Below are 25,110 nucleotides of genomic sequence, written 5' to 3'. Positions count from 1 at the left end.
TGCAAATTAAAAATAATATTTATCTGCATCCAGCTCTGAAAAAATATTTGGCCTTCTAGCAGTGTGTGGGACTTTCTCTATTAGTCCATCTATACTGACCTCAATCAGGTTGCAAATTAAAAATAATTTTTTGTCTGCATCTAGCTCTGAAATAATATTTGGCCTTCTAGCAGTGTGTGGGACTTGCTCTATTAGTCCATCTATACTGACCTCCATCAGGTTGCAAACTGAATATATTTTTTTTCTGCATCTACCTCTGAAAAAATATTGGGGTTCTAGCTGTGTGTGGGACTTGTTCTATTAATCCATCTATACAGACCTCCATCAGGTTGCAAACTGAATATAATTTTTTTCCTCATCTACCTCTGAAAAAATATTTGGGCTTCTAGCTGTGTGTGGGACTTGTTCTATTAGTCCATCTATACTGACCTCCATCAGCTTGCAAACTGAATATAATTTTTTTCTGCATCTAGCTCTGAAAAAATATTTGGGCTTCTAGCTGTGTGTGGGACTTTCTCTATTAGTCCATCTATACTGACCTCCATCAGGTTGCAAATTAAAAATAATTTTTATCTGCATCCAGCTCTGAAAAAATATTTGGCCTTCTAGCAGTGTGTGGGACTTTCTCTATTAGTCCATCTATACTGACCTCAATCAGGTTGCAAATTAAAAATAATTTTTTGTCTGCATCTAGCTCTGAAATGATATTTGGCCTTCTAGCAGTGTGTGGAACTTGCTCTATTAGTCCATCTATACTGACCTCCATCAGGTTGCAAACTGAATATATTTTTTTTCTGCATCTACCTCTGAAAAAATATTGGGGTTCTAGCTGTGTGTGGGACTTGTTCTATTAATCCATCTATACAGACCTCCATCAGGTTGCAAACTGAATATAATTTTTTTCTGCATCTACCTCTGAAAAAATATTTGGGCTTCTAGCTGTGTGTGGGACTTGTTCTATTAGTCCATCTATACTGACCTCCATCAGGTTGCAAACTGAATATAATTTTTTTCTGCATCTAGCTCTGAAAAAATATTTGGGCTTCTAGATGTGTGTGGGACTTTCTATATTAGTCCATCTATACTGACCTCCATCAGGTTGCAAATTAAAAATAATTTTTTGTCTGCATCTAGCTCTGAAAAAATATTTGGCCTTCTAGCAGTGTGTGGGACTTTCTCTATTAGTCCATCTATACTGACCTCCATCAGGTTGCAAACTGAATATATTTTTTTTCTGCATCTACCTCTGAAAAAATATTGGGCTTCTAGCTGTGTGTGGGACTTGTTCTATTAATCCATCTATACAGACCTCCATCAGGTTGCAAACTGAATATAATTTTTTTCTGCATCTAGCTCTGAAAAAATATTTGGCCTTCTAGCAGTGTGTGGGACTTTCTCTATTAGTCCATCTATACTGACCTCCATCAGGTTGCAAATTAAAAATAATTTTTATCTGCATCTAGCTCTGAAAAAATATTTGGGCTTCTAGCAGTGTGTGGGACTTGTTCTATTACTCCATCTATACTGACCTCCATCAGGTTGCAAATTGAATATAATTTTTTTCTGCATCTAGCTCTGAAAAAATATTGGGCTTCTAGCTGTGTGTGGAACTTGTTGTATTAGTCCATCTATACTGACCTCCATCAGGTTGCAAACTGAATATATTTTTTTCTGCATCTAGCTCTGAAAAAATATTGGACTTCTAGCTGTGTGTGGGACTTGTTCTATTAATCCATCTATACAGACCTCCATCAGGTTGCAAACTGAATATAATTTTTTTCTGCATCTAGCTCTGAAAAAATATTTGGCCTTCTAGCAGTGTGTGGGACTTTCTCTATTAGTCCATCTATACTGACCTCCATCAGGTTGCAAATTGAATATAATTTTTTTCTGCATCTAACCCAGCCAATAGTTTTGGCCTAATACCACAGTTTGGCCACTCAGCTCTGCTCGGTTCCCATCCATTGTTTTTTTGTGCAAACAACTCCAGAGTTGTGAATTAGTTAACCACCAAAATGAGTGGAAAAAGGCCTGCTGCTGGTGGAAAGGGGAATAGGCGTGTTGGGAAGGGGAAAAAAGGTTGTGTCCGTGGGGTAGGTGTTAAAGCAACAGTAACATCTGCAGAAGAAAGACCATCTTCCAGCCAAACTAAAATGTCTACTTCTTTTAGCGGACAATGTGATAAGATCCCTTTCTTACGGCCACGCCATTCGCTACAAATTCCAGATGAGGCACAAAAACAGCAGGTGCTTCAACGGATATCAAGTGCTCCTTTAAGTGGGCTCTCCTCCACATCAACTTCAACATCACAAATACTCCAGTCCTCAAAGGTGTCACCCCAATCGCACTTGCTTCCTCACAGCTCCCAAATCTCCAGCTGCCCGTCTGAGTATGAGGTAGAACAGATGGTTGAGTCTGCAGAGCTGTTTACTCATACTATAGCCTGGGAATCAGAGGTCGACTCCAGCGCTTCTGTGAATCCAGACGAGGAAATGATCTGCACTGATGCCCAGAATCTTTATGAGTCGGATCCAGGACCAGACGCAGAAGGTTCTGACCATAATGTAGACCCTCATTCCCAAACTGTAACTCCTGTTGGTGGAGACAATGAGGAAGACGATGATGAGACTCAAATACCTGATTGGAGCGACAACTTTAGTTTTTTGTCAGGGCAGGAACAGGTTGGCTCTGAGGACGACGGGTGTGATAACGCACAGGGTGATGATGATGAGGTTGGAGATCCCACTTACTGTCAACCCACAGTCAGCCAAGAGATGAGGTCAGCAGAGGAAGTGGAGGAAGATGCTAGTGACGACGAGGTCAGGTTGCGCCTTCCTGGACAGAGACGTAGTACTGGAAGCACGTCAACAACTGCATCCTCAAACACAACTCTGCCTCTCACCACAAGTCGTGGTGGCTCTTCAGGTCGCATGGGTGCTAAGCCTTGCATAGCCTGGGCATTTTTTCAGATCGATAAAGATGACCCAACTCGTGTTATCTGTAACATTTGTCAGCAAAAGCTAAGTAGAGGCCAAAAAATACATAGTTTGAGTACTTCATGCATGAACCGGCACATGGACATGAAGCATAAGTTGCAGTGGGAAGCTCAGTGTGCTACAATGCGGCCTAGCCGGCCGGGCCAACCACCGTCTGCCATATCTTGTGCATCCGCGGCCTCTTCATCCTCTGTGACTGGGGGGACAGCAGTCACACCTGTTTTGAGGCGCAGACCTGCCACCTCTTTACCCGCAACAGCCAGCGTGATTGGCAGGTCATCATTTTCTTTGGAGGTGGTAACACCAGCTGGTGTTGAGCGCTGTCCGACATCGATAGCACCACCTTTGGATCAAGGCAACCTAACATGTCCGCCTGCATCTTCCTCACAGACCGGCAGTTTGCCGGGGACACCCTTATCAACCCCGTCTAAGCACAATAGCCAGCCCTCGGTCCCTCAGATGTGGACAAGTAAAAGACCATTTCCTCCTAGCCATGAGAAAGCTAAGAGGTTGAATTTCACCATCTGCAAGCTCTTGGCTACAGAAATGCTGCCTTTCCGCCTGGTGGACACAGAGGATTTTCGAGACCTTATGTCCGTCGCAGTGCCCCAGTACCAGATGCCCAGTCGGCACTACTTCTCAAAGAAAGGTGTGCCTGCGCTCCACCAGCATGTCGCACACAACATCACCGCTTCTTTGAGAAACTCTGTGTGTGACAGGGTGCATTTCACCACAGACACTTGGACGAGTAGGCATGGACAGGGGCGTTATATGTCGCTGACTGGGCACTGGGTAACTATGGCGACAGCAGGACAAGGGGCTGCTGTCCAAGTCTTGCCGTCCCCACGAGTTGTGCGTCAATCCTCTTTATGTCAAAGTTCCTCCACTGCTTCTGCCTCCTCAACCTCCTCTCAGTCTTCCACCTGCACCCAAAGCCTGTCTGGTCATGCCACAAGCTTTCTAACTGTGCAGAAGGGATCCTGCACACCTCCTTACTATGCTGGCAGTAGGGCTCAACGTCATCAGGCGGTTTTTACTTTGAAATGTCTGGGAAATGTGAGTCACACAGCTGAGGAGTTGTGGTCAGCTCTGGAGAACCAATTTCATGAATGGTTGTCTCCACTGGACCTGAAACCAGGGAAGGCCGTGTGCGACAATGCTGCAAACCTGGGTGCGGCCCTTCGCCGGGGCAATGTCACACACGTGCCTTGTATGGCTCACGTGTTGAACCTGGTTGTCCAGCAATTTTTAGCCCACTATCCCAGACTAGATGGCCTTCTGCAGAGGGCACGGTCGCTGTGTGCTCACTTCCGCCGTTCGCATCCCGCACAGCGACTTACATCTCTACAGAAGTCGTTGGGCCTGCCACTTCACCGGCTAAAATGCGATGTGCCTACCCGGTGGAATTCAACTCTGCACATGTTGCAGCGACTGTGGCAGCACCGACAAGCCCTGGTGCAATACGTTCTGACGTATAGCCTGGGCCAACGAGATCCGGAGGTGGGGCAAATCACGCTGGAGGAGTGGTCTCAGATCAGGGACCTATGCACCCTTCTGCACAGTTTTGAAATGGCGACGAAGATGTTTAGTGCTGACGATGCCATTATCAGCATGACTATTCCGGTGATTTACATGCTGGAGCACATGTTAAACAGAATTCGGAGTCAGGTGGTGGCACAAGAGGAGGTGGAGGAAGTAGAGGAGGAGGAGTTGTATGCGGAAGGGCTAACATCTGCAAGGTCCAGACGGTCGGCAGCACCAAGGCAGCAGGCATGTGAGGGTGGGGGAGATGGTTTTACCAGGGCGCATGGTAGCAGCCAAACTAGTGAGGAAGGTGCAGGAGCCCAGGAAGAAGTGGAGGACGAACTGATGGAAGACTCATCAGATGAGGGAGACCTTGATCACATTTCTGTTGTGCAAGGTTGGAGGGAGAGGACAGAGGAAGGAAGCATGATTGTTACCTCGCCACCAACACAACAGGGACTTGGTGCTCCTGGATGCGCAACACACATGAGTGCCTTCTTGCTGCACTACCTGCAACATGACCCTCGAATTATGAGAATTAGAAATAATCCTGACTACTGGGTTGCCACACTGTTAGATCCCCGGTACAAAAGTAAATTTGCAGAAATTATTCCTGCCATAGAAAGGGATGCACACATGCAGGAGTATCAGCAGAGACTGTTGCAGAATCTTACATGTGCTTTTCCACAAAACACCAGTGGTGCACGTAGTGAATCTCACAGTTCCAACTTGCCAACCGTGGGACCGTCAAGTGTTCAGCACTCAAACCGTAACAGAACCACAGTATCTGCTGGTAACATCAATTTTGCGGAATCATTTCACCACTTTTTTAGCCCATCCTTTGCAAGGCCACAGGAGACAAGAAGTCTGACACATAGTCAACGCCTAGAGACGATGGTACAGGAGTATCTCCAAGTAAACATTGAAGCCATGACTGTGTCACTGGACCCTTGCTCTTTTTGGGCTTCCAATCTGGATAAATGGCCGGAGCTAGCCACTTACGCCTTGGAGATCTTGTCATGCCCCGCAGCCAGCGTTCTGTCTGAACGTGTGTTCAGCGCTGCTGGTGGTGTGCTGACAGATAAGCACACGCGGCTCTCCACTGATAATGTAGACAGACTCACGTTCATAAAGATGAACAAATCATGGATCCGAAATGACTTTTCTACCCCTGTGTCATCCTGGGGAGTGTAAAAGCTTGATGATTGGTTAAAATCACCCTACCAACCGTTTTAAGCTTTCAAATTACTAATCATGTTTATCTGTATCTTGACTGGAAAATAATTTGGGCTTTGTAGCAGTGTGCAGCACTGATCCTATTAGCCCATCTATACTAAGCTCCACCACATTTAAAATTAATAATAATTTGTAGCTGCATCTAGCCCGGAAAATAATTTTGGGGCTCCGAGATGCGCAAGACACATAAGTGCCTTCTTGCTGCACTACCTGCAACATGACCCTCATATTGTCAGAATTCGAAGTAATCATGACTACTGGGTTGCCACACTCTTAGATCCCCCAAACTTTTCGATCAACCTTTTCATTTTAATAAAGACCAAAAAAATGGTCATTTTTGAAATTATAAGCAATAGCAGGTTATTAGAAACTGAAATCAAACAGTTTTCAACTCAAAACTTTATTCTAGGTGATGTTACATTTTCACATAGGACCCCTTGTTCGAAAGGAGCTTCTGAACTCTCTCGTCCATTGAATTTGTCAGGTTTTGGATGGTTTCTGCTTCAATTGTTTTGCATGAGGACAGTATACCCTCCCAGAGCTGTTGCTTAGATGTGAACTGCCTCCCGCCATCATAGACACTCCTTTTGATGATGCTCCAGAGGTTCTGAATGGGGTAGAGGTCAGGGGAGCATGGGGGTCACACCATAAGTTTGTCCCCTTTTATGCCCATATCAGCCAGAGATGCAGATGTTTTATGTGCAGCATGAGATGGTGCATTATCATGCAAGAAAATGATCTTGCTGTGAAATACACGGTTCTTCTTCTTGAACCATGGCAGGAAGTGCTGTTTGAGAAAATCCACATACATTATGGAGTTCATCTTTAGCGCCTTCAGGGATCCTAAAGGGGCCGACAATCTCTCTCCCCATGATTCCAGCCCAAAACATTACTCCACCTCCTCCTTGTTGGCGCTGTAGCCGTGTTTGCGTGGGGTGTCCATCAACCAGCCATCCTCCACTCCATCCATCTGGACAATCGAGCGCTGCACGGCACTCATCCGTGAACAAAACAGTTTTGAAATCAGTCTTCATGTAATGTTTGGCCCACTGGAGCCGTTTCTGCTTGTGTGAAGTGGATAGAGGAGGTCGACAGGATGGCATATGCACAGCTGCAAACCTCTGAAAGACCCTGCATCTTGTTGTTCGGGGGACGTTGGAGGCACCAGCAGCTTCAAAAACTTGTCTGCTGCTATGTCAAGGCTTTTTTGCCGCTGCTCTTTTAACCTGACGTAATTGCCTGTAGGAAAGAGTCCTCAATTTGCCCTTATCAGCACGCACACTTGTGTACTGTGAATCAGCTACATACTTCTTGATTGCCAAGACACTTCATCCTGATCATCACACAATGTTGATTGTAGTCATGCCTTGACCTAAACACTCCACAATTTGTTGCTTCTCAGCAGCCGACACATCCTTTTTCTTTCCCATTTTGGCAGAAAATGTAGGCTGCTTAATAATGTGAGACAGCCTTCTTAAGTAGTCTTGCCTTTCATTGGACACACCTGCCAAACTAATTAGCACAGGTGTCTGCAATTGCTTACAGTGATATAAAGAGCCCTGACACACATCACCATCAATGAGTTTAACTGACAAACAAACAAATTCTTCCCTTATCACTCCTAAACACTTTTTGCATAATAATTTGGAACACAGTGTACATGTGCTTTTCCACAAAACACCAGTGGTTCACGTAGTGAATCTTACAGTTCTAACTTGCCAACCGTGGTCTGTATGGAATTGTTCAATAAAGGGCCCAAAATTAAGATAACATAGATGGGAGAGGTCTCTATGAATAGGAATTCCTAAGTATTTGATACCCTGTGAGGGCCAGGCAAAGGGAAAGTTGGACTGGATGGAATCCTATATGGATTTGGGGAGGGAGACATCGAGGGCCTCAGACTTCGCTGCATTGATTTTAAAATTTGACCATGTATCAAAGTGATCTATTTCAGCCATAACAGCATGGATGGATATATGTGATTGAGTGATATATACTAGTACATCATCAGCAAATAGAGAGCACTTGTACTCGGTGCCTCCCACCTCAATCCACCTAATATTGGGGTTATGGCGAATTGATGAGAGCAGGTGCTCCGTCACTAGGATGTATAAGAGAGGGGACAGAGGACATCCCTGCCTTGTCCCATTGGTGATTGTGAAAGGTGATGAAAATGTTCTGATGCACCCCCTGGGCCTTGGGACACCCGGAGCCGGACCCTTTTTGGTGGATGCTGGTGGTTGTAGTCTTCGTGGCGGTGACCCAGTTCCATGGCTCAGGGTGGTCAAACCAGTGGCGGAACTATTTATGTGGTTTTGATGTTTAAATGTCCGACTACGCCACCCGTGGATTGCGGTCAGAGTGAACCGCCGCTGCAGGGCAGACCGCTGAGGCTGGTGTTGTGGGTGCAGCAGAGCGTAGCATAACTCCCCACGGGAGGAGTATAGCCTCAGGGCAGTGTATGCGGAGGATGGGGGTGATGGTGCAGGGCAGCAGCAGTAACGACACGGAGTCAGTGATGCAGTCCAGGGCCTTTACTCACAGTTCTTATTATCCAGACCACGTCTGCAGGTAACGGCTGGCCACGTCGTACTGTGCTCACCAGGTGAGGGGCTCAGACAACTCCCAGATAACTTTGGAGTGCTTCACAGGACCCCCTTTGTGTGTCCTTTGTCTGGCCTTTCTTACCAACCTTTCTGTCCGGCTGCCTCGGGCCTCCTCTTAGTAAACTTGGCGCCAGTTTCCCTGACCCTATGTGGTGCCTTCCTAGCGGGTGTAGCGAGGGGCTGCGCCACATAAAATGTCACAGCCTCCGGTTTCTAGCTGAGGGTCGTTTCCTGCCTCCACTAGTTTCGGGGACCGGTCTCCCCCTTTGGCCTGACCCCTCCACGCAGGTGGATTCGGGCGTGCGGTGGCGACTCGCCCGTCCGCACCCCTGGGATCCCTTCATTCCTCGTTCCTGGAGCCTTCTCCGCTCCTCTTCCTTCCTTCTCTCTCTTCCAGGCCTGGGCCTCTGTTACTAGGCCCGCCTCCGGAGCAGAGCTCATGCAGAGCCCCTGCTCCCTGCCACTTCTGCTCAGACTTCTCTGCACTGAACTAAGATGGTGCCCACCTTTTATACTCCCTTCTCAATGCACCCAGGAACTGCTTCCTCCCTGCTCCTGCACTACAGGGTTCCCCTTCCTCAGTGTTCCCTCCCCCCACTCCAGCCAGGGACAGGGACTGTCGTGCCCATCTCAGGGGCATATTGGTCGCCTTGCCCCACGGCAATGTGGTGTAATGCATGCAGGTGTCGGGTCCTGATCCACACTCCATCCTTACCTGAGAGTGAGATATCACACCTCTGGGTGAGGTGCAATACGTCTGTAGCAACCGAGCCCTCAGGGTGCTACAGTTCCATTTATCTTCAGCCTAGGTGACGTATTGCGATACAGGGCCGTGATTTTGGCTATAAAAGGGTCCCCTAGACCCCTACCCCAAGCTTTTTAAGAGAATCATATATGGCGTGCCAGGAGACTCTATGGAATGCTTTCTCAGCATCCAACGAGAGTATCTAATTACAAATTTTTAACTGCATCTAGCCCAGGAAATACTTTGTGCCTAGTAGCAGTGTCTGCTAGTCAGCGGATTATCCCGGCTGTTAAGCAAGCTACACCACCTGTAGTTTGGACACTTAATTTTTTCAAAGGAAATGCTTCGGGACCACGGGATACTCAGTGAAGAGCATCAGGAGGCACCCCAAGGCATAGGGGCTGGGACTGGCAGTAGGATGCCTTGCGGTGGACAGCCGAGCTCGATCCTTATAAAAGCTTTTTAACTGCAGCAGCTTTACTGGGCGCTACTGGAGCTGGAATTACACGGCTGCTGGCATGAGACTTGCCCTCCAATAGATCCTTGTAAATGGATTTAAAGTGTATTCATTCAAATTAGAGAGACAATTTAAATTAAAAAGCTTAGAGCTGCCTCCACCACAGGGGGGCTCGCTCGACCCCCCAGAGGACAGGCACCAGTATTGGGAGAGGGGGGCTGGCCGTCAGGGTTCACCGCGGCTCTGGCACAAACCCGGCGACACGGAGGTGGCACGGGCAGGAGCGGACTGAACGTGTCGGCTTCTCACTTTTTGGATTTTAGAAGGGCATGACATGCTTATATCTGTGTCTCCCCCTCCTTTTACTCCTCCACCTCTTTTCTTTTCTCATGACTATATGTACTTGTCACTTTTCCATGTGTTATTTGTGTCTTCTGAGCAGTTTGTCAGCTTTTGGACACCTTTGAAGGTGTTTTCTATGTGTTTCTATGTGTTTTTGTTTGCCTGCCATTGGTTTTAACGGTGTTCGAAGGTGTTCGACGAACAGTTCGGCGAACACACGGGTGTTCGACGAACCGAACCGAACTCGAACACTACGGGGGTGGCTCAACACTACTTTTGACTTCATCGAAGCTCAGCACAGTACTACAGTCCAGTTAGTGAGAGTCCTGTTCTCAACCGTATCTTCTTTCCCCTCTGGGGAACTATTCTGCCAGTATGGCCGGTACTCATCTTCTCTTCTACTGATGCTCTGAAACTCCTGCCCTGGGCACTCTCTTTTCTTATGTACTCTGTTACGACTAGGCCCGTTACCTTTATGAGTTATAGACTCTGGGCCGTACGGCTAGGCGTCCTGACCGAGGACCCGTCTCCGATCAATCACTCAGTTCTTTTGGTCACTTCTCTCTCTCTTCCTCTCCGCTAGGATCTCGCTATCCTCAGTCTCTTCTCTTGTTAAGGACACCCACGTCATGTGGCACTTCTCACATCAGACCTTAGGTCTGCTTTCTATGCACTCTGGGTCCTTTCTAATGTTCTGACAGGAAACTGTCTCTCTCCCTTCAGCCTGTCCCCTCCCACTCTGTGCTAGCCCCAAACTTAACTCTAACTGGCCCTGTTAACTACCTGTTGCTGGGCAGAATACAACATCAACACCGTAACGCATTTCACATTTCACATTACACATCACAATAACACACTTGTTCTTCAAGGGGGAAGGTGGGAAATATGTCCTTACACACCCCACACAATCTCCTTCTCTTTATGATGACTGGCAATATCATGGGGCACGGCATCTGGTAATGCAGGTAATGTGGTGGGTGGGATACTCTCACTTGCAATACATAACCAAATAGAAGTAGTAGCACTGAATATAAGAAAAAAAGGTGTAGGGATCAAAGGACATCATCATCAAGTCCTTTATAGTAACAGGACCGGCAGACTGATCAAATACTGCAAAGCTTTTATTTACAAATGCAAAGTTTTAAATCTAATAAATCTAGTATTTTCCTGAGCATTGTGATGTGGCACTGTGGATGGCATTGATGAGGTATTCGGGATTTCGTACATTACTGTGTGAGTCTTAAAGGATAAAATATAAAGTACATTCAATAATATTTTTTACTTTACAGATTAAGGCAGCTGTGGCTAGTAAATAAAAAACTGAAGGTAGAATTTGGACCATAAAATAAATCCTTAGTAATCTGCATGTACATGGAAGGAAAGATTTCAACTTACCATTTTCTTCAGGCTGAAAAAAAAAACATATAATAGTGTATTAATTAAAAATATAAGCTTTTTTTTTGCTGTATTTTTTTTAAAAGCTAAGTATTTCTATTGCTTTGTTGTCAATTAAAGGGGTTGGCCATTACTTTACATGTCCCCTTCATGTGAACTAACTGCCATAGATGAGAACTTCACTAAATACCTTGCTTAGCCAAATCCTGCTGTAACCACTGGTCACACGATCTCTAGTTTATTTTCCCTGGCTTTGGAAAGTGAAGGATGGGCAGGGCTTGCCGACAGATTGGCGGGGCTGCATTCAGCAGAGCTCACTCTGTTTCTGTGAATTCTATTCATGAGCAGTCCGCCTCTTTTTGATGATCTGGATCACTTGGCTTTGCTCGCCAAAAGAGACGTGAGCCTATTTAAATGGGTCAGTATTAAATATGTGTTCACAATAGTTAAACACACATTTAAGATGAAACTAACGCAGCCTAAACCTCGCCCACCAGTGGCAAAAGCCAATTAATGAAATTGAGGGTGTGTGGAGTTTGGTTCAGATGGGCGGAGTTTTGGCCACTGAACACCATCATTTTACCCCCAGTGAAATTCATTCAGAAATTTTAGTGGCTTTCACTGAGGTGTCGGCTTCCATTGTTCCCAGCAGGGATCCAGCTTTTCACCATTGATACATCACTAGTGAATGCTGCTGCTGCAGTCCCAACCCTCCCTTGTATCTGTATGTATAAATATACACAAACTGCTGTATTCCCATTTATAATCTGATTACATTCAAAGCTCTCCCTATTCAATGCATCATCTATCCACAGAGCTCAGCATAAATGAGTACACCTCTTTTGAAATGTAATCAATTTCTCACTGAATACAAGAACAATTTCCTAAATTTTGACAAGACAGAGTTAAAGAGAACATTTTTTTCAACCCACAACATGAAATTAAGATTAATAATATAACTTTCATTACAAAATTTTCACTTTAATCAAATTAGTTGATGCAAAAATGAATACACCCTGCATCAAAAACTACTACGTCTAGTATTTTGTATGACCTTCAAAATTTTTAAGGACAGCACCAAGTTTTCTATGCATGGAATGAACAAACATCTATCTATTTCCGTTATATAAGAACGACCTCTTTTAGAGTCTAGATTCTGGATGGAGAGCGATGTACAACTTGTCTCTTCAGAATTTCCCATAGGTGTTCATTTGGGTTCAGAACAGGAGACATACAATACTTGGCCACTGAATCACTGAAGTAGTACATCTCCACATAAGGACACTGCCTTCACCGTGTTTTACTGTAGGCAACAAACATTTGGAAAAACTATTTTTTTAAAATGCATGGTGCCTATAGTAAATCATGGTGGTGGCTGTGTCCTTATGTGGGACCACATGAGTGCTGCAGGAGTCAGGGAGCTACATTTCATTGATGGTATCATGAATCCATAGATATATTGCTCTATATTAAAAGAGAAGATGCTACTACCATCACTCTGTGCCCTTGGTAGACTAACAGTATGTCTCCAGATCTGGACCCAGTGAGGAATTATGAAGAGACAGGTTGTGCATCATTCTCCATACAGCATCCAGGCTCTATAAGAGATCATTCTTGAAGAATGGAAAAAGATGGATACTGCAATATGTCGCCAACTTGTTCATTCCATACCTAGAAGACTTACTGCCAGGGTAGCCAACCATCCAGAATTTCCAGGACAGTCTTTAAAAAGAGGGCACTTTTTTGCCTTAAATAAAATTGAAAGCAATTTTTTTGAGGCTGAAGAAACTTATACAGATTATTTTGACTGTAATTATCATCACTTTATAGTTCACAGTGACTGTGGTTCATGTCTTCATATCAAAATTATGGGATATACACATGGATCACTTATAATAATAATGATCTATTGTGGTTTTCCAATGGGTCCGTAAAAAAAATCTTGTCAGTATGTGAATTTTTTTTTATAAGTTGTCCAGAAAAAAAGTCAAGTTAGAAACCCTGCTTGGGGCTGTCCTTAAAAATCACGGAGGTCATACAAAACACTAAATGTAGCTTTTGAGGTGAGGTACATTTTTACATGAACTAATTTGAATAAAGCTGAAGATTTTGTAAGGAAAGTTATATTATTAACCTTACTTTCATGTTCTGGGTAAAAAAATGTTCTATGAAACTCAGACTTTTCAACATTTTGGAAAGTATACTTGTACTTAGTGAAATGTGTATATCCATGCTATCCATGCATGCAGGCGTCAGTATCAGCTGGTTGTAACAGGGGGACAATTTTTTTTCTCACTTCCGTGCAATTGCAGCTACAAATCATTTTTGCAATTGGGTTTCATTTAAAACTTTGCTGTATTAGGCTATGTTCACAGGTTGCGTCTTTTCAGCTTTTTTTGATGCATCTTCTTATGCAAATTTTTACCTGCGTTTCATAATACCAGCAAAGTCAATAAGATTTCAGAAATCTTATGCACACAGCTCGTTATTTTGTCGTCAGTATTTTGTGCAATACCTTGGTTTTTGCAAAATACAGCATGTCACTTCTTTCAGCGTTTTTTCAGTATTTTTTTCTGCGTTTTTCACCCATTGAAAGCAATGGGTAGTGGAAAAAATTTTGAAAAAATGCAGGTATCAGGTTTTGCTGTGTTTTGGTATCAAAACCTGAGGAAGTTGAATCAGGTTATTTTTTTTTGCACCAAACTTTATCAGCATACACAAGAGACAAATGTATCCTGAAAAAAACGCTGTAAAAACACAGCGAAAACGCAGCAAAAACGCAGCAATAACTCAACCTGCTTTTTTGAGGCAGATTCTTCACTACCAAGAGAGCAGGTTTTGGTGCAGAAAAAAAATGCAGCAAAAACTCAACGTGTGAACACAGCCTTACACTGTTTATTGCTGACTGCAGTACGAGTTCCCGGGGTTGGCTTCATTATATTTATTTTATCAGATGTGTTGAGGACATGATTTTGTGGCACTTACTATTATGGCCGTTTCACACGTCCGGATAATTCCGGTACTGGAAAAAACAGTACCGGAGATATCCGTGTCCGTGTGTCCATGTTTCCGTGTATGGCACACGTGTCGCAACCGTGTGCCGCATCAGGAGCACACATACCGGCGCTTGGAAATCAGTGTACAGTTAGTGCTCTTCCCAAGTGCCCGGTGCTGAACACTGCCCTCATCATTGTCCCCAGCCAGTGCTGTGATCAGCACCAGCAGGGGATAATGATGAGAGTAGTAGTGTCTGCTCCCGGTGTCTCCACCTGTAAAAATAAGAATAAAATTAAAAAATCCATATACTCACTTAAGTGTCCCCTGCTGTAATCCATGTGACCAACTCTCATCATTATCCCCTGCTGGTGCTGATCGCAGCGCCGGCAGGGGATAATGATGAGAGCAGCATTCAGCACCTGGAACTTGGGAACAGTACTAACTGTACACTGATTCCCAAGCGCCGTGTCCGGGCATCCGTGTGCGCTAGGTGTTTACACGGACCCATTGTCTTGAATGGGGCCGTGTGATCCGAGCTGACGGCCAAAAATGGACATGTCTACGTGTGGATCACACAGACACACGGTCCATGGAAACACACTGATACTGTGTGTGTCCTTGTCTCCAATATGTGTGGAAACTGTATCCACACTTAGTGGAAACACTGACATATGAAAGAACCCTTATATAGGTATGACAGGTTCTCCTCCTGCTCTTGTTAGTGCAGTTTTCCTCAGAGACTGTGCAGCTCTCCAGTCCACACAATAACTGCTGGTGGAGGAACATGTGACCGGACCTGTCCTTCAGTCTCAGCCAATAGAAATTTGTTTTCTCATGTGAGGTTTTCAATTGAAGGAGACTGAAGAAGGACAGCTCTGGTCACTGCCCCTCCATCAGCAACCATTGAATGCACTGGAGAGCTGCGCAGTCTATGAGGAAAGCTGCAGTAATGAGAGCAGGAGGGGAATATATAATACCTATGTAATAGAAAGTGCCCCCAACACATAAACTAAAGCTAATGTGGCTGACCCCCGTAACCCAAATACAGCAGCAATTTTTATGGAAGCATTGCATTTATTAACATAGGAGACTGTTTTTAGTCTTGTCAATTTTATTCACTGCTGATGCCATGCAGATATAAAAAATAAACATTCAGATGGCATAAAATGGCAATACCGATGGATTTTTTTAGGATGAAAATTAGATAATTTTATTATACAGTCGTGTAAATTTAGCCTAACATTTATCTTCAGAATATTGTCACTAGAACATAAGTTATAAACCCTAAGGCCACGGCCCCACTATCAGTATTTGGTCAGTATTTTACATCAGTATTTGTAAGCCAAAACCAGGTGAGGAACAATCAGAGGAAATATATAATAGAAACAAGTCACCAATTCTGCATTTATCACCCACTCCAGGTTTTGTCTCCCATTCCGGAGAAAATATACTGACCAAATAAATACTGATGGTGGGGCCATGGCCTAACTCTGATTAACTCCAGTGTTAAAACTCTCATACCCTGTTTGAACTGGATAAATGAATATGCTGCATTGTAACAAATTGATAGCCACGTATCACACACATACAGGTGCATCTCACTTAATTAGAATATCATCAAAAAGTTAATTATTTCAGTTCCTCAATACAAAAAGTGAAACTCATATATCATATAGAGTCATTACAAACAGAGTGATCTATTTCAAGTGTATATTTCTGTTACTGTTGATGATTATGGCTTACAGACAATGAAAACCCAAAAGTCATTAGTAAATTAAAATAATTAACAAAAAACACCTGCAAAGGCTTCCTAAGCGTTTAAAAAGGCCCCTTAATCTGTTTCAGTAGGCGCCACAATCATGGGGAAGATTGCTGACTTGATAGATGTCCAGAAGGCAGTCATTGACACCCTCCACAAGGTCCCAGAGTTCCAATTTTCATTTGGAAATCAAGGTCCCAGAGTCTGGAGGAAGAGTGGAGAGACACACAATCCAAGCTGCTTGAGGTCTAGTGTGAAGTTTCCACAATCAGTGATGGTTTGGGGAGCCATGTCATCTGCTGGTGTAGGTACACTGTGTTTTATCAAGACCAAAGTCAGCGCAGCCATCTACCAGGAAATTTTAGAGCACTTCATGCTTCCCTCTGCCAACAAGCTTTTTGGAGATGGAAATTTCATTCTCCAGCAGGACTTGGCACCTGTCCACACTTCCAAAAGTACCAATACCTGGTGTAAAAACAACAGTATCACTGTGCTTGATTGGCCAGCAAACTCACCTGACCTTAACCCCATAGAGAATCTATGGGGTATTGTCAAGAGGAAGATGAGAGACACCAGACCCAACAATGCAGATGGGCTGAAGGCTGCTATCAAAGCAACCTGGGCTTCCATAACACCTCAGCAGTGCCACAGGCTGATCACCACCATGCCACGCCGCATTGATGCAGTAATTGATGCAAAAGGAGCCCCGACCAAGTATTGAGTGCATTTACTGAACATACATTTCAGTAGGCCAACATTTCGGATTTTAAAAACATTTTTCAAGCTGTTGTTATAAAATATTCTAATTCACTGACATAATGACTTTTGTGTTTTCATTGGCTGTAAGCCATAATCACCAACATTAACAGAAATAAACACTTGAAATAGATCACTCTGCTTGTAATGACTCTATGTAATATATGAGTTTCACTTTTTGTATTGAAGAACTGAAATAAATTAACTTTTTGATGATATTCTAATTTAGTGAGAAGCACCTGTATGTGCTGTCAGAACATTTTTATAAAGGGATGCTGTATTGCTTCCAACTAAAGAAGCAGACTATCAAGAAGGCAGGGGCATAATGTCTGCTTTCCGCATTTCCAGTCAAAAACTGCAAAGTGCTGACTGATCAGAAGCATTAGATCTGAATGTGACAACTGCTGCTTAGCAAGTGGTGTGACAAATGACTTACATTTGTGATATGCAGGAAACTTTCATTTGAGGCCATAAAACTAAAAAATAAAGCTGAAAAATCCAAAGATCACTGGGTATTACTACTTAATACACACAATAATCCCTGATCCGAACAGGACAGAGGAGTACACCTGCACTGCTCACCATCTTTTTTGTTTTTTTAAAAAAATAGCACTTAACCCCTTAAGGACCCGGCCACTTTGTAGGTTAATGACTGATTTTTTAATTCTGACCAGTGTCTTCTTATGTGATAATTACTCTGGAACGCTTCAACGGATCCCGGTGATTCTGAGATTGTCTTTTAGTGACATATTGTACTTCACGATATTGGTAAAATTTGTTCAATATGACTTGCGTTTTTGAAAATATTGGAAATTTGGAGAAAATTTTGAAAATTTCACAATATTTAAATTTTAATTTTTATGTCCATAAACCAGAGAGTTATGTCACACAAAATAGCTAATAAATAACGTTTCCCATATATCTACTTTACATCAGCACAATTTTTGAAACATAATTTTGTTTTTTGTTAACTAGTGTGATAGTTTTATAAATCAGGTCGATCTGGATGCGGCGATATCACATATGTGTACTCTTTTTGTTTATTTTTATTTTTTATGTGTATTTATAAAGTGTTTTTTTTATTATTATTATTTTGTACTTTTTTATTTAAATATTTCAGTTCCTCCTGCGCGATCATGCTGTGATCGGTCAGTAAGATTGACAGACTGATCACAGCCCTCTGAGTGCGAGGACCGACGGCATTGGTCCCCACACCTCTTCCTGTGTCACTCACCTGTCAGTGACAGCCGTCGGCACTGAGCTTTCACTGTGTGTATACACGCAGTGACAATTGAAAGTCATGATGAGCATAGCACATCATGATGCGGGAAGTGAGACCCGTGCTTTGTCCGTCATTGCTCGTAAAGGGGTTAAGCTGCAATTGATCCATCTGCAGTTGAAAACAGCAGCAGACTTTACAACTGTCACCATGTTGTTTTGACCCCTCAGCACCAAGTCCTTTGGAAGCAGTGCTAGTATCTATATCATATATATACAGTACAGACCAAAAGTTTGGACACACCTTCTCATTTAAAGATTTTTCTGTATTTTCATGACTTTGAAAATTGTACATTCACACTGAAGGCATCAAAACTATGAATTAACACATGTGGAATTATATACTTAACAAAAAAGTGTGAAACAACTGAAAATATGTCTTATATTCTAGGTTCTTCAAAGTAGCCACCTTTTGCTTTGATGACTGCTTTGCACACTCTTGGCATTCTCTTGAACTATGTGTTAATTCATAGTTTTGATGCCTTCAGTGTAAATGTACAATTTTTATAGTCAAGAAAATACAGAAAAATCTTTAAATGAGAAGGTATGTCCAAACTTTTGGTCTGTACTGTATGTATATATACATATATATATATATATATATATGTATATATACATATATATATATATATATATATATATATATATTACAGTACTGCAGTACTGTGAATCTAAATCAAATTCCCAGAAAAGAAAAGCAACATCAATACAGAAAAGTGCAAAGACCCTTCTTGGACCTTCATTATGTCATCACATATTGGCATGCGCAGAGACATTTTCATGTGTATATAGCGATATACAAATACAGAGATAGGCCACTGCCAGGAGTGGTTTTGGCTCCCATTCCTGAGACAAAATACTGACTGAATACTGACCAAATACTGATAGTGGGGCCGTGCCCTTAGAGTTTTAATTTGACTGGGTTCGGGATTCAGGATCAACCAAAAGAATCTGGGTGGGAAAGGTAATTTCCTTAATTCAGCCTGGGGCTTATAAGCCTAATAATAGCAGCTGGGTTAGCTCAACAGAGTGGAGTTGTGCGGAACAGAAGTGTGTTAGTTTGTTATTAGTGATGAACGAGCGTGCTGGTAACTGCTCGGTACTCGCTCAAGCATCTTACTGTTCGAGATGCTCGGCGCTTGGCGAGTACTTCCTGGTGCTCGGGCAGGAGCTCGAGTCTCACCCCGCATGTTTGGCACTGTTTAGACAGCGAATAATCATGCGGGGATATCCTGCCACTCACTGAAATGCCGCAGCCATGTTGGTTGTGGCATTACAGTGATTGGCTGGCAGCATAGCGACATCGGGTCTATATAAGACCCAGTGACCCTATGCTCGTCACAGTGTACCCTTCAGACAGGCAGAGTAGGGACAGGTGCTGCTGAGCTAGGGAGAGAATTGGTGGTTTATTTAGAATAGTTAGGTAATGGGTATTCCTGTGCAATATACATCTCAACTAACAGCCCTTCTAAGAACTAATCCAGATGCATATTATTAATCCTGGTGATAGCAGGAGTTAGGCAGGCAGAGTTTGTGGAGAGTATATAGAGCAGAATAGGGTCCTTTGCATGTTCTGTCCGCTGCTGTTACAGATATCCATAGCCCTAGATATCAGGGCTAATATTCTTTTTGCTCTTAATCCTGATTATTTGCTTGAAAAGCAATATACTACACCATATTCACACTTGGTCATTGACCAATATCATACTAATATGCCGCTGCTTAAACCTGTGGTCATCAGACGTGATCCGATATTACTGCAGTAATAATACAGACATTTTGTGGAGTGTGCCAAATATTATCCTCCATTTAAAGTCTACCAGTTGTGTGTCATTTAACCTATTGTGACAAAGTCACTGGCAGAATACTGGAGGGAAGATATGTTTCACTGAGGCTGTTTGCTTCAGTGATGTAATACATTGAAGTTTCTCCTGCATGATAGTTGTTAAACAGCCATTTAAAAAGGCATGTTTTATAGGTTGATGGTTATAGTGCGGGTGGGAGGTCATCCACCATATCTCATATCCAATTCTTATATCTTGGGTGGGCATCTAGGGGTAGACAAAACTCAGGAACGGGTCCTGCAGAGGTTCTACTGACCTGGATGTCACAGAGAGATTATGAATTACTGCCGGTCCAGCCCCACCTGTCAGCTATCTGCTCCCGTATCCCCCTGCAGCAGCCCATTAGTAACATCGCCTATTATAGAGGTCCCGTTTGATCGGAGTGCTATGGACCTTGTCGGGCCCCTGGTCAAGTCTGCCAGGGGGCACCAATACATCCTCGTAGTGTTGGACTATGCAGCTCAGTATCCGGAGGTGGTTCCATTGAGAAATTCCTCCTCCAGGAGTATCGCCAGAGAGCTTGTGCATATTTTCTCCTGGACAGGCCTGCCAAAGGAGATCCCGATAGACCAGGGAACTCCTTTTATGTCTAAGGTGATGAGGGAGTTGTGTAAAGCTCTCAAGATTATACAACTCCGGACGTCTTTATACCATCTGCAGATGGACGGCCTGGTGGAGATATTCAACAGACGGGGTGAGACGGGGATTTCCTATTGCCATACCTGCTGTTCTCCATTAGGGAAATTCCCCAGAGCTCTACAGAATTCTCACCATCTGAACTACTATACGGACGGCACCCTCGGGGACTTCTAGACATAGCAAAGGAGACCTGGGAAGCAGAGATTACACCCCACGGAGTGTCATCAAGCATGTGACCCAAATGCAGGACCGGGTCACGAGGGCAATGCCAATTGTGAAGGAGAGCCTCCTACAGGCACAAGAAGCCCAGGCAAGGATCTACAATCAGGCCACAAGGCTGAGACAATTCAGCCCTGGAGACCGGATTTTAGTATTAGTGCCCACGGTCGAAAGTAAATTTCTGGTCAAGTGGCAAGGGCCATGCGAGGTGGTTGAGAAGTTAAGTGAAGTCAATTATAAAATCGACCAGCCAGGAAGGAGAAAGCCATACCAGATCTACCAGATCAACTTGCTTAAGTCGTGGTGGGACAGGAACCAGTGGAAGCTACGTGTCTGGGGCCAATTTTGAAGCAAGGGTCAAGGATGTCACAGTGGTAGAGACACTATCACTGGCCTAAAATCAATAGGGCCGAGAACTGCTGCATAGAAACTGAGACCTGTTCTCAGAGTTGCCCAGATGTATGCAGGTTGTTGAGCATGGGATCTTGACGGAACCATATGTATGGGTGAACCAGAGGCCATACTGAATCCCTGAATCCCGCCACTAGGTGATCTCCAATGAGGTGTGGAGAATGTTGAGCCAGGGCATCATCGAGGAGTCTAAGAGCGGCTGGTCCAGCCCATTGTTCTTGTACCGAAGCCGAACGGAGAATGGCGCTTCTGTAATGATTACAGAAAACTAAACAAAGTATTTAAGTTTAACATCTATCTGATGCCCCGGATCGATGAACTTATTGAACGGCTGGGGCCTGCTAGGTACATCACTAACCTGGACCTAACAAAGGGGTATTGGCAAATCTTCCTGTCTCCAAGTGCCAAGGAGAAGACGGCTTTCTCTACACCCGACGTGTGTTTTCAGTACACCAGGATACTGTTCGGTCTGCAGGGAGCCCCAGCTACCTTCCAGAAGGCAATGGACTGGATCCTAGCCTCGAACAAAAGTACGCCACCACTTACCTAGACGACATTGTGATCTTCAGCCCAGATTAGGGAAGTCACCTGAAGAAGGTCCAGGCTCTACTGGGGGCACAAAGAAAGTCCGGGTTTTCCATAAACACCAAAAAATGCGCCATAGAAAAAGAAGAGGCGAAATACTTGGGCTACGTCGTTGGAAGGGGGGAAATAAAGCTGCAAGTGAACAAGGTGGAAGCAATCCTGAATTGCCCGCAACTGGCCTCCAAGAAACAGGTTTGGGATTCGTGGGATACTATCGGCGATTTATCCCGAATTTTGCCATGATAGCGGCACCTCTGACTGACCTGCTTAAAGGTACGAAGATGGCAATGCCCAAGTGGTCTTCTGAGGCAGAGGTGACATTCCAGGAATTGAAGCTTGCCCTGTGTAAGCAGACGGTCTTGACAGCGTATGACTTCAATAAAGAGTTTGTGGTCCAGACGGATGCCTCAAAGGTCGGCATAGGAGCCGTCTTATCCCAAGAAGTAAATGGGGAGGAACATCCCATTCTTTAGCTAAGCAGAAAACTCTCGGCCTGCGAAAATAACTATGCTATTATGGAAAAAGAGTGCCTGGCCATCAAGTGGGCAATTGACACCCTGAGATACTACTTATTAGGCCCGAAGTTCAGGCTAGTGTCAGGTCATGCTCCCCTAAGATGACCTGACACTAGGTGACTAGGTGATTCCCGGCACTCCAGGACTTTAGTTTTTCAGTGGAGCACAGGCCCGGAAAACTACATGGTAATGCAGATGCCCTGTCCAGACTTCCATGTTTAGTAAGCGAAGGTGCCAAAATCCCCGGCTTTGGGCAAAGGAGGGGGATATGTGACAAGGTCACTGGCAGAATACTGGAGGGGAGATATGTTTCACTGAGGCTGGTAGCTTCAGTGATGTGAAACATAGAAGATTCTTCTGCATAGTAGGTGCAGAGAGGTTTAACAGCCATTTAAAAAGGGCATGTTTAATAGGTGGATGGTTATAGTGCGGGCGGGACGCTATCCACCATATCTCCACCCTAGAATGGGGTCTGGGATTTAAATAGCCAGCCTTTTCACTTAGGTGGTGTTCAGTGTGTGGAAGCTAGCTCCTGAGAGAGAGGAGCTTGTGTTTGTGCTAAGACTGGACCATGTGCTCTTGCTAACCCTGAGTGGCTGGACCTCAGCCAAAGTAAGGACTGTTCTGTACCATTTTTCCTTTTTGTTTCCTGTTATGCCAGAAAGGCTACGTTTATATTATGCACTTGACCGTGGTTTATGCTGCTTCCTACAAATAAATCACTAAGTCATTTAAAGAGAGAGTGTCCTGTATCCTCTGAGTGCAGCAGTGTGAGCGCCTCTACCATACTATTCACACTTGGTTGCTAACCAATACCATACTAATAGGCCACTACCTAAAAACATTTTGTGGAGCGTGACAAATATAATCCATTTAAAGTATACCAGTTGTGTGTTGTTTAACCTATTCACACTTAGTCGCTGACCAATATCATACTAATAGGCCACTGCTTAAAACCGTGGTCATCAGATGTGATCTGATATTACTGCGGTAATAATACAGACATTTTGTGGAGCGTGCCAAATATTATACTCCATTTAAAATGAGCAAGGTGCGTGGCAAGGGATGGGGAAATGGACGTGATGGTAATGGTGCACGTAGAGGACAAGGCCATGGTCTAGCTGAAATTGTGCCTGCTGAGGGTGCACACCAAGCACCCACATCATGTCGCCCTACCTTCCTGTCCCACCTTGTAGGGTGCCGTGGAACACCAGTATTGAAGCCAGAGCAGTGTGAAAAGGTTGTTGGTTGGATAGCAGATAATGCTTCCAGTCAGTTTGCCAACACCACCACCACTCTGTCTTCCACACGGTCCAGTCTCAGTAGACGTGAGTCTGGACCACATATTCCTCACCCTGATCCTCCTTCCTCCCACCATGCCGAGTGCCTGGAGACAACTGATCCCACACTTGGACACTCCGAAGAGCTGTTCACTCTTCCATTTATAGATTTGGGCCTCTCGCTCTGCCTACTTCAAGAGGGGCAAGAGGAGATTGCATGTAGCAATGCCCAAATATTTGAGCAGCCATGGTCACACATGGTGTGAAAGTGCAATTACTGTCATAAGAGCTGGATTATAGTGATGATGAGACACAATTGCCAGCAAGTCAGGAGGAGGCCCAGGGTGCGTACGTGGAAGATGAAGTCACTGACCCAACCTGGCAAGGTGACATGCATAACGAGGACAGCAGCACAGAGGGGGAGGGAGGCATAGCACCACAACAGGCAGGAACAAGCAGTGGGGTGGCCACAGACACAAGGCGGGCAACTGTTCCCCGGAACATCAACATGAGGGAAGTTGGAACTGTTAGGTCTTCCAGACTGTCCAGTTAACCCCAAAAAGGCCATTTGCAACATCTGCCACGCCAGCATTATCAGGGGCAGCAAAACTACCAGTCTGACCACCATCAGGCACATGACAGCAAAGTACCCAACTAGTTGGGTTGATCGCCAGGGTCCAGAAACAGTGTCTGCGGGTGACACCACTCCCTGTTCCGCTGTTGTGCGTTCATGCCAATCCCCTGTCCATGGCACAAGTGAAGATGCCTAGTGCCCTGCACCTGTCATTGCACACCTGCAACCATTACTGTCAGCAACCACGTCCTTGTCCCAGTGCAGTGCTTAGTTATCCCTACCCCAGTCCTTTGAACCTAAGCACAAATACACAGCCAAACACCCACAGTCCATAGCACTAAACTGCCACATTTCTTAAATGCTTGCACTTGAAATGTTGCCTTCTAGGCTTGTGGAGACGGAATCTTTCCACAACCTCATTGTGGCGGCCGTCCCTCGGTACTCAGTCCCCAGCCGCCACTATTTCTCCCGGTGTGCCGTCCCCACCTTACACAAGCACGTGTCCCACAAGATTAGCCGTGCCCTCAGCAATGCAGTTACTGGGAAGATCCACCTAACCACGGACATGTGGACAAGTGCTTGTGGCCAGGGACGGTACATCTCACTGATGGCACATTGGGTTAATATAATGGAAGGCGGGACCCAATCGGACAATGGAACAGAACACGTCCTTCCGACGCCGAGGATTGCGGGCCCTGGGTCAATCAGGGTTGCCCCAACATACTACAGCTCCTGTACGTCCTCATCTTCTTCGGCCTCCATCTCCAAAATGATCACATCAGTTGGAAGCTGGAAGCACTGCAGCACTGCCTCAGCCAAGTGGAGACAGGCTGTGCTGAAGCTAATATGCTTAGGGGACAAACTGCACACCGCTGCAGAGTTGTTGACAGTTGTAACAGAGCAGGCAGATCTGTGACTGTCACCACTGAACCTACAGCCAGGCATGGTCGTG

At 44.6% G+C, this 25,110-nt stretch overlaps 1 protein-coding gene across 1 annotated transcript in view; it reads right to left on the bottom strand.

Moving 5' to 3' along the window:
* Positions 1 to 25,110, bottom strand: part of LCP2 (lymphocyte cytosolic protein 2) — a 757,892-nt gene that overhangs the window by 233,206 nt on the left and 499,576 nt on the right. The window contains exon 15 of the mRNA XM_073649612.1: positions 11,302 to 11,314. Within this exon, the coding sequence (XP_073505713.1) occupies positions 11,302 to 11,314 (13 nt within the window). The remainder of the gene's footprint in view (positions 1 to 11,301; positions 11,315 to 25,110) is intronic.

This window comes from Phyllobates terribilis, unplaced genomic scaffold, assembly GCF_046119375.1.
Source record: "Phyllobates terribilis strain yellow unplaced genomic scaffold, ASM4611937v1 Scaffold_10__3_contigs__length_209671492, whole genome shotgun sequence".
Classification (NCBI taxonomy): Eukaryota; Metazoa; Chordata; class Amphibia; order Anura; family Dendrobatidae; genus Phyllobates; species Phyllobates terribilis.
This window is presented reverse-complemented; position numbering and strand designations above follow the sequence as displayed.